This window comes from Echiichthys vipera (genome assembly GCF_963691815.1).
Source record: "Echiichthys vipera genome assembly, chromosome: X".
NCBI classification, from domain to species: domain Eukaryota; kingdom Metazoa; phylum Chordata; class Actinopteri; order Perciformes; family Trachinidae; genus Echiichthys; species Echiichthys vipera.
In genome coordinates this window covers 31,062,889-31,073,235 of record NC_139825.1, presented here as the reverse complement: position 1 = coordinate 31,073,235, position 10,347 = coordinate 31,062,889, and the positions used below count along the sequence as shown (strand labels likewise).

Sequence of the window (10,347 nt, the reverse complement as noted above, 5' to 3'; positions counted from 1 at the left end):
CTCTACTTTATTCATTCATGTTGATTAACTATATTTCCATACTAGCATATGCAATTTTTGTAATAAAGTTTTGTGTTTGTGTGTAAATCTTTCCCCACATATATACAAACTATCATTTGACATTTGACTACATACAGATGAACATCTACATGTTCTTTTAATTCAACATATTAAGAATACATGTCTGTCCATGAACGCAGCTCAGCTACAGAATAGCACACACCTTGAACCTATCATTGTCTACACATGACCTTCAGGTTACAACAACTTGCTTCAAGCCTAGAAAGGCAGTATTACTCCTATGTATACATGTATGCGCTGGGTTCTGGTAGGTTCTGACAATTATCAAACAAGGTATACAACATGTGGAGAAGAGTGTTTTATAGCCAAAACCGCTTTGTGTGTCCATGGCTCTCGTGCAGTGGTATTACAATATGAATCAACAAAGTGCGCACACTCTCACTGATAATGTATACATCCAAATGTCTAAATAAAACTGCATACATTAGTTGTTTACAGGAAAAATCTTCACAGAGCATTCTCATGGATTTTCAGCACACTCTCACTTGTTCCTAATTTGTCTAAGTTGTCCGTAAACAGTCCATTAAAGCAGGACTACCTCCAGCAGTCTTCTTCATGCCGGTGGGAGCCAGATGAGGTTTGTTAAAAGTTCAGACTGACCAATCGCTGCCCTTAATGTTCCAGCACATTGATCAAATACACCACACATCGTTCCATTTCCATAATTTCGTAGTCGTCCAATGATGCAAGGTTAACTGGTTTATTGTATTTGAAGTGCTGCGTATGTCAATATTGAAACTCACAAGGAATGTTTTTTCTGCACTTCTTAGAAGTGACAAACTTAATAATTCAATCACACTATTTCTTTGACCTAATCTTTAAAAAAAATATATATATGTACACAAGTACATGTTTTCTGTCCAAGCGAACGAGTTGGAGCAACACGGTAAATCTGATTGGCATAGGTCCTCAAGTCAATTCAGCATTTGGTTTCAAGATAATTCACACATCCTAAAGACGCTCATAATTTAATATGTAGAATCAAAATTTCAAGTGTTAGCCAGAATATTAAGCCCAATGTCTTAAAAACAAAATCATGTGATATATAATGCACTTGAGGAAGGCATTGCGTTGTTTGTTAACTCACAATCCTTAAATACAGCACAGCCTGGGTGAAGAATGTAGCTGAGCTTAAGTCAAACTGAAGACCCTGATTGAAAAGATTGTGTGGGACAGTGAGACACAGGGAAATTGATCACATCAGACCTTAATGGCCACATTTTGAATTACAATGAGGTTTTATGAGACAGGCGAAAGAATAAGAAGACTAGGGATTAGTGCTCAGCAATGGCGCCAAGCCTGTCCTGATAATAGCCGTAATCGTTTTTAAATGATATAAATTACATGTGTGAGATGTATGGTTGACTGACGAGTGATTACTGGCAAAAGAGAAACATCTAAATGTCCATGACCTTGAGTTAGTGTATTATCACTCTAGGCAGCCTTTTTTGGCATTTGACTACACACAGTGATGCTAAAGCTGAGGTTAATTCAGGATTAATTTCTGACATGTGAATACAGGTTGATCGTATTTGAGAATAGCTATCACAGGTTGATAAGTTTGCATAGACCCTTGAAACCCAACCATCACCATCTCAATAACAATCTTAATGATTAAACTACAGCTCAGAGCAGCATACCCAACGTCACCCTTTGTACTGAGGTTTGGTAGTCAATAAAGAGCACAATAAATGCTGTAATATTACTACATGAGTTACATTCAATATAGTTATTGTATTTAAAATTAAAAACTTTGTGGCACATAAAAATGGTAATTATTCCATTAGGTTTTTTGTGAATCTCTTTACAGATTAGCTTGTATTATGCCACAACTACAGCCAACACCAAAAGATGTTTTTTAGTCCATGTGTGTCCAGTAAAACAGAGACCATGGCTGCTTTTGCAGAATCACGATAACACAGCAATAAATGTATAGACTTTATTAAGTGTACAAAGAGTGAAATGGGTATGTACCACAAAACACTTGTCTGAGAGGAGACATATCCATGTGTAAACATATGCGGTGTTTGTGGTTTTGCTCGTTTCTCTGACGGCAAATAAAAACAAAAAACAAAAAAACACTGTAGGAGCGTACAGTCCTTGAAGGGCCAAGAGGGGAAGGGAAGTTGACTCGGTGGTGTCCGTGCAGTAAACGCAGTTTAGTTGGTGATTTTCTCAATTTCATCCAGATCGTCTGTGTCTAGTTTTTCAATTCTCTTACCTGCAGAGGGAGAAAACACGGGAAATGAAGGGGTTCATTCAGAGGGTTGACATATGGCTCACTGATGAAAGCCACCATCTTCATGAATTTAGTTGTTTCTTTAGTTTTAATTAAGTCTTAATTCACAAACCACCAAAAACAGACAATTGTCTTAGATTAGTGCCTCATTAACACACACACACACTGTGACTGCAACGTATGCATGTAGCACATCAACTTAAACCCATATGTGTTAGGGGTGTAACGATACACTTAACGGTTCGGTACATACCTCGGTTTTGAAGTCACGGTACGGTACAGTTCATAGTTAAGGAGGGAAATGAAAAAAAAAACTGCTTGGTTGTCAGAACGAACATAAGTTTAATTAGTAAACAATTAAAAAACAGTCAAACGGTTTTAGCTGTCAGTATGAAACATAAAATTAAAATGTCTAACCAATATTTTTTTTTAAAAGTACTGCTGCAATTCTCCAATTAATAAAGTGCTTCTTAAACTGCAGCATCACTTAAGTTATGGCATTTGCCCGTTCTAAATTACCAGGTAGGGGTTGTCGAAATAGTGTCAGGAGCTGGGTTTTTTCACAGCAATGGTGACAGTAACACCTGGATTGTGCCTTTTTAAATGCATGTGCATGTTCATAATTTACCTGGAATCCAAAGTTATTCCACACTTGGGATTTGAATGACTGGGGGACGTCTGTAAGCTCTGGTTTCATGTTGTTGTTCGGCATGCAGTTCACTCTCTGTTCTCTAGCCATCCATCCATGCATCCTGTGCTATGGCTATGCTTTCTACAGCTGTCTGCTCTGCTCCGGCTGCCACTGTGCACCAATGCTGGGCACATGTTAGTGGAGCCGGAGGCTAAACAGTCCGGGGGGAAATGCGACTTCAAGACTGTACATTCGTCATATTAAAGCTATATTTACCACCTCTGTACTCGTCCAGAAATGCCTGTACCGTGACTGTTCGGTTCGAATATGAGTATCGTTACACCCCTAGTTAAGTGTGTATGACCAAAAGTGTGTAGCGGACTTACTGAAATGCTCCTGGATCCTGTTGAGGATGTTCATGCTCATTTTGCTGTCCACCATGTTGATAGCCAGTCCTCTTTTGCCAAATCGACCTGTGCGGCCAATCCTGTGCAGGTATGTCTCATTGTCTGGGTTACCATCCTTGTCCACTGGCAAGTCAAAGTTGATCACCACAGAAACCTGCTCGACATCAATACCTAGATGTAAGAAAAGTGGAGAGAAAGGTAAAATATTACAAGAAAAAAAAACGATCTACATGGGCAGCACGGTAATATTTGTGTTTCACTGCTGTACGTGTCCAGTGTATATTTAATTACACTGCCTGGAAATTGTAGCTCTTTTATACATACGGTAAAAGAACTACAACTTCTCACATATGTTACTCAATATGAATATTTTGCTCAATCTTTGTATGAAGGTGGGTGGTGCATCCTTCCTTAAATCTCCATTGGTCTTTATTCTTCTTCCCTGTGTTAATTTACATAATTTGTTACTCCCCTCATCCCTTAGACTAAATAGGGACGTAACATATTTGGGTGCTCGTCGGGATTATTTTGGAAGGAGATACTGTTTATAAAAGAGATAAAGTTTGTATTTGCGTTAATATTTCCAAAATGACTGTTGCAGTAGGGTTTGTTGTATGAATGTCCATTTTCTTGCCTTCACTAAGCAGAACGGCTTGCTCAGACTAGGTAAACTGATTGCTAATTGTAGTGGGCTGTTGTTTTCACCATCCCTCACTTGCACAGGAAGAGCTAGAGTCATGAATGTCTATCTGTACTGGATAGCATGTAGCCGTTTTGTCTGTAGTCAGATTAAATAAACCCTTTTACCTCGAGCACAAACGTTTGTGGTGACTAGGACCTTCTCCTTTCCATCTCTGAAGCGGTCAATGACAGCAGCCCTCTGCTCCACCTGCATCTCTCCACTGAGCAACGCCACCTGGTGGCCCTCTCTGGACAGCTCCCCAGCCAGCCAGCCTGCAGTCTTCCTTGTCTGGATCACACAGTGGAAAGTTCTCTCACTACTTTACCAGCAAACAAGTAACAAAGGACCAAACGTGAAACCAAAACTAACACCAGCTGATTTACAGGAAGAGATAGGGTGTGAGCAAGCAAACTAAACCAGTAAATCAACTGGTGGAGCCAAGTTATTTTACACCCATGGGTGAAACAAAGAAAAAGCTTTTGCAACAACAATTCTGACCGGATCACAGAAGAGAAACTCAAGGGAATTTGAATTTATTTATTCCTAAAAATATTGGGAGTTCAAGTGAGAATCATTGTTTTTAACACAAATCATGTATGTAAACATGAATTGAATGCATATGAGGGGATTGAACTCACATGGCAGAAGATCATGGCCTGGGCGATGGTGATTGCTCCGTAGATGTTACAGAGGGCTTGGAACTTCTCCTCCCTGCTGTTGCACAACACGTAGTACTGCTTGATGGTATCTAGCGTCTCCTCCTCTCTCTTCAACTTGATGATGTTGGGGTCAGGCATGATGCGCTGGGCGAAGTTCCACACAGTCTCCTCAAACGTGGCTGAGAACAGCAACATCTGGCAGTTTTTAGGCAGCATCCTGTGTGTCAGAAGAGAGGTGTGAAGGGTCTCCAAGTGGTCAAGATTCAGAGTAAGAGAGAAACTTCAGAAATCTTATTTACAGGGTAAATAACAGATAATTTATGTGAATTTTATCAAGAGCAATCATGTTATGTTGTGTTGTGTTGTAGGGACATGATGCATGATGTTTTATCAAAATTAGTTTTTTTAACTTCCTTTATTATGTGCTAAGATTCTTTCCTCTCAGTGTTTCTTCTGACCTCTGGATGCGAATGCTCTGGTCCTGGTGACCCTGTGTGGCAATCATGACGTCAGCCTCGTCGAGCACAAACACTTTGATCTTCTTGGGGTCTATGAACTTGAATTTTCCACACCAGTCCAGCATGGTACCAGGTGTACCGATAACTATCTGTTCCTGCAGCTTCATGCCCCGCTGCACTGGAACATTCACAAGAAACAAGGACTCAACAACAGACAGCCACATGTATGTTAACATCAATACAAACAATTCATATACTAGATAACATTTCATTTGAAAAAAAATTCATAAGCTATGACGGTGTAGATTCAGCATTTTAGAGAGCAGAGAAGCCTTACATTTATTCCCTCTGATGGCGTAGACTAGCTCGACCTCAGGGTAGTGTTTGCCCATCTGCTCGATTACCTTGCCAGTCTGAAGTGCCAGTTCATAGGTGGGCGACACACACAGGCACTGATGGAGAGAAATTAAGTGGTGGGAAAGGGATTTAGAAAGTTGAAATTGTCATTTAGTTCAAGTTACCAAGGCCCTCAGATACTCAGCATGTCACACATCCCAATTTTGGAACTTAAGATCTCAGTTTAAGATATTCCAAAACCAACCTGGGGATATCTGTTGTTGGGATCTACATGGCTGAGCATGGCCAGGACGAAGGCCGCCGTTTTCCCGGTTCCAGACTGCGACTGGGCTATCAGATTCTGTGGACTGGAGGAAACAAAGAATTAGATCGTAGGCAACGGAGGCAAAATAGTTATTGGTTCTATTTATTAGTACCTGGTGCAAGGGACTATTACTTTAAGATTTATTTTTTGGTTTAAAAGGGGGGACGATTAAATTAATTTCAAAGTTATATAGTAACTACGGTATACTAGATATTTCAGTGAGCCTTAAGAGACATAGTGCCTTGCTCGAGGACTAAACATTTCTGTACAATGCAAACAAAGTATACTCACGGTTCGGCAAGCATCATAGGTAAGGCAGTCTCTTGGATTTTGGATGGCCGGTTGAAACCCATGCCGTACACGCCCTGAAGCAGCTGTGGTTTGCTGCACACGTGAGAAAATGGTCAAATGTCACAATTGACAGTAAAGTCTGAAGACAGGTCTTTTTGAACTTCTCATTGCTTAGATTGTGTTTACAATATTTCAGTGCAGATGTACATGCACCTTAAAGATCTATCAATAAAAACACAAACAGAAGGAACACTCCTGGAGCAGGTATGGTTTATGTCTGAGTTAATTTTGTCTCCATAATATCCTCTCTGACTACATACAGTACATGTGTCATAAACGAAGCATGACTCATAACTGCCAAAAAATATTATATGGCAACAGCAGAGATGAATGGACAAATAAGAGATTCACTTACAGTCGTAATTCCTCAAAAGACTTGACCGAGTAGAGCGGAGAGTTGGGATCCTTCTGAAGAACTTCTACTTGATTTGTGTTATTGACAAGATTATTTCGGATCAGCTTGTTCAATAATGACTGCGCTGCTTTGTCGTCTGGAAAAACAAGTGATGTTAAAATGACTGTTATAACTCAAGAGACAATAAAGCATCTCAGTAAAAGACTATCAAGGATGTCAGAGAGGATGAATATTTTGGGGCGTGTAAATAATAAACCGCCCACCTTTGTCGTCGTCTTCGGTACTCTTGTCCCCCTCAACTTCTGACTTTGCAGCTGCACTGCTGGAGTCTGTTGCAATTGCAGCCGTTCCTACAACAGTAAAAATAAATTAGATTACATGGGAAATGTTATATATTAGATTACATGGGAAAATCTTCTATCCTGATATAGATAATTTCATCAAGATATAGCTTATTTTCTGGTTATTCAATAAATGAATATATGAAATAACCACATGGTAAAGACTTTTTTCCAGGTCTGTGTGAATTAAATACATGACAAATGAAAGGTACAGTTTTTTTTCTTATTTAATAACTGGACATATGTTCCAAGTGATATATTTTATACACCAGCTATACACCAACTACATTTACACGCATGCGCACAAAAAAGTGATGAATAAAACAAAACCACAGTATTCGAAAAGTTAAGTGTGTTGTGGTGCATTGCAGTTGTACTCGGAAGTCGGGATTTCCGAGCTCTAACTTTCAACAAGAACGACCCCCGAGTTAATATTGAAAGATGGCTGCCCCGGTTTTAAACAGTGAAGAAGCTCCTGTAATAATCCTTTTATTAACACTTTTTACTGTTGTGTCACAGTAAGTCAACCGTATACGTAGTATTTTTAGATGTATATGGAAATGCAGTCATAGTGTAATTTACATTTTTCATGGGCGAACTACAAAGCAGGCCGTGCTAACAACGGCTAACCGTAGCCTAGTAGTTTCACCCGTGTTTTTCCCCCGGTTGTAACTGAAACGCTGATAACGCGGTGTGACGTCATTCCCAGCTCCAACTTCCTACATCCGAGCTAAATGGAACGTATATCAACATATCACATATCCTGATATATGATTTCATCGTGGACGTTTTCATTAAAGACAATAAATGATCATATTGAATTATCGCCCAGTTCTATTTCTAACTACTGCATCTTAATATTGCACACATATTTACCATTTTCCTCTGATTTATCTTTTATTTGAAGGCTGCTGATTTGGATGCCTCCGACCTGTAAGAAGGAACATAAGAAAGTTTAAAGAGTTGTTTCTGACAAAATCATACTTGTCACTGTAAGAGTCCAGACAGGAAAATAACCAAACTATCACAATAAGGCTCATCTTGAATGAGATTAACATCACAGGGCATGAGTTATTTTCCCCAGACCAAAATGTAAATAATCCGTCAGCTCCCTTAGAAGCTTAAAGCATTTCAAATAAAAAATAAAAAGAGCGAAAAACAAACAAACAAACGGACGTATAATACATGGTACTTCCGTTTGTTGATGGTTTACATACAGGGGGAGCATGCCTCCAATGCTTTCATCCCACCCTCTCTACGACACACTGGCCCAGAGGAGCACCTTCAGCAGAAGACTCCTCGCACCCAGATGCGCCACAGGAAATCTTTCCTGTCTGTGGTCATTAAACTTTATAATGCAACCCTAGGAGAGTCTGTCACGTCGTCTCTGTAATAAAGACTCAACCACAGACAATCTGTTCTATTGCACATTAGTCTGGTATTTTTGATCTTGTATAAATGCCTTAAAACTTGTTGCTAATATGTGTTCTCTGTATAATATTTGTTGTTTGTTTATCTGAAGTTTTGTAGCAAAAATATTTTCCCCATTGGATTTTTAAAATATTTCTGATTCTGGTCCCATCTAAGAACACCATAAAAGATCTCCACATACTGTGAAAAATTAGGTGTTTACACTTTAATGTAAGGGTGAGTGTAAGGGTGAGTTTTTCCAGTGCTATAAGCCTATGAATGTTCTCATTTGTCCAGGTCATCGTTAGCCCCAAAGCAATTTCAGTTTCTGTTTCTATACTTTTACATAGATGCTTCTTTTACTCCTCTTTCAAACCATCTGTCCTCTCTGTCCAGGATGTGGACATTGTTGTCATCATAGGAGTGGGCTTTCTCCTTGAGATGTAAGTGGACAGCAGAGTCCAGGCCTGAGGAGTGAGCTCTCCTGTGATGGGCCATGCGTTTATGCAGTGGTTGTTTTGTTTCTCCAATGTAGAGATCTTTGCATTCCTGGTGGAGGGGATCTTTGACAGCTTTCCACAAAACGCTGCCTGCTCTTATTAGTAAAAGCCTTACTGTTATTCCTGATGATGCTTCCTAATACCTGGATGGAGAGACCCCCCCCCCCTCCCCTTTTTTTTCTTTTATTACTTTTACCTAACTGTTTACAGTTTTTTACTCCATTTGTCTCATTGTACCATAACTATCTACTTACGTTATTTACATTACTTTATTACCTAGTTATTTACTGTGACCACGCCTGACATGGGTTGTTGGTAGAGATAGTGGGATTCATGTTGGGGTTTGCTTTTCACTTTAAAGCAGACGCTCAGACGCAGTACGCAACTGTTGTCTACTTTTATTTGAATGTCTGCAAAATTGAAATAAAGAAATTTGTGGGAATAAATAAATATGAATGGAAGTAAAATTAAAGGCTTAAAAAAACATAAAATTACACACATGAGACAAAAGCCATTTTTAACCACTGATGGGACTACTGCTTCACTTAGAGCCTCTTGCATCATTTGCTTGCAGGCCAGCTAGCTGCTAAAGCTAAATACTCGAGCTAATTCACTTATCGGCCTGGTTTTTAACTTTGTGTGACGTGACTGAGACAGGGTGTCGCGAGCGCAGATGTATCCTCTCATAAACAGTTTCTGCAGTGAGAAACTAAGCTGAGCGGCCAGGCCCGTGTGCCAGAACAGGCCAAAGCATCCTCTAAACACGCCAACAACACGTTAGCTCGTGGTGCGTGAGTCAGGCTTACCGACTCCCCCGCGAAGTCTTGGTTTACCGATTCCGCCGCTTCTTGCTCGTCCACCGCCTGGGCCCAGGAGTCCGATGCCATGCTGCAACAGTTTCTTATTTTAGTGGATTCACTCGAGATTCACTCAACTCGGGAAGCGAAGCGCACAGGAAGAGACTCAGTAACGTGAAAGTAACTAGTTTCAACAATGGCGTGCCGAAACACATAGACATGTAAACATAGACGCTGCATCGACTGCTGTCGTCCACTAGGGCTGCGTGCCTACCGGGCGGCCATCTTGGAACAGGGCCACTCGCTCCTACAGTGCATCCAGACATATACACAATACATGTAAACATAAGTGCATCCACAGACATATACACATGCAAACAGGAGTGCATCCATAGACATATATGCATGTAAACACGAGTGCATCCACAGACATATACACATGTAAACAAGAGTGCGTCCATAGACATATATGCATGTAAACACGAGTGCATCCACAGACATATATACATGTAAACATGAGTGCATCCACAGACATATACACATGTAAACAAGAGTGCATCCACAGACATATACACATGTAAACAAGAGTGCATCCACAGACATATACACATGTAAACAAGAGTGCATCCACAGACATATATACATGTAAACATGAGTGCATCCACAGACATATACACATATAAACAAGAGTGCATCCACAGACATATACACATGTAAACAAGAGTGCATCCACAGACATATACACATGCAAACAGGAGTGCATCCATAGACATAG

The 10,347-nt window shown here is 40.1% G+C and overlaps 1 protein-coding gene across 1 annotated transcript; it reads right to left on the bottom strand.

Moving 5' to 3' along the window:
- Positions 1 to 15: 15 nt before the first annotated feature.
- Positions 16 to 9,746, bottom strand: ddx19b (DEAD-box helicase 19b). The gene is made up of 12 exons (XM_083939178.1): positions 9,582 to 9,746; positions 7,742 to 7,796; positions 6,788 to 6,874; positions 6,525 to 6,660; positions 6,110 to 6,202; positions 5,759 to 5,861; positions 5,495 to 5,609; positions 5,158 to 5,335; positions 4,679 to 4,916; positions 4,166 to 4,328; positions 3,338 to 3,529; positions 16 to 2,302 (listed from the first exon to the last, which is right to left on the bottom strand). The coding sequence occupies exons 1-12, from the start codon at positions 9,660 to 9,662 to the stop codon at positions 2,241 to 2,243; spliced, it is 1,503 nt and encodes a 500-aa protein (XP_083795304.1). The 5' UTR covers positions 9,663 to 9,746; the 3' UTR covers positions 16 to 2,240.
- Between the last annotated feature and the right edge of the window lie 601 nt (positions 9,747 to 10,347).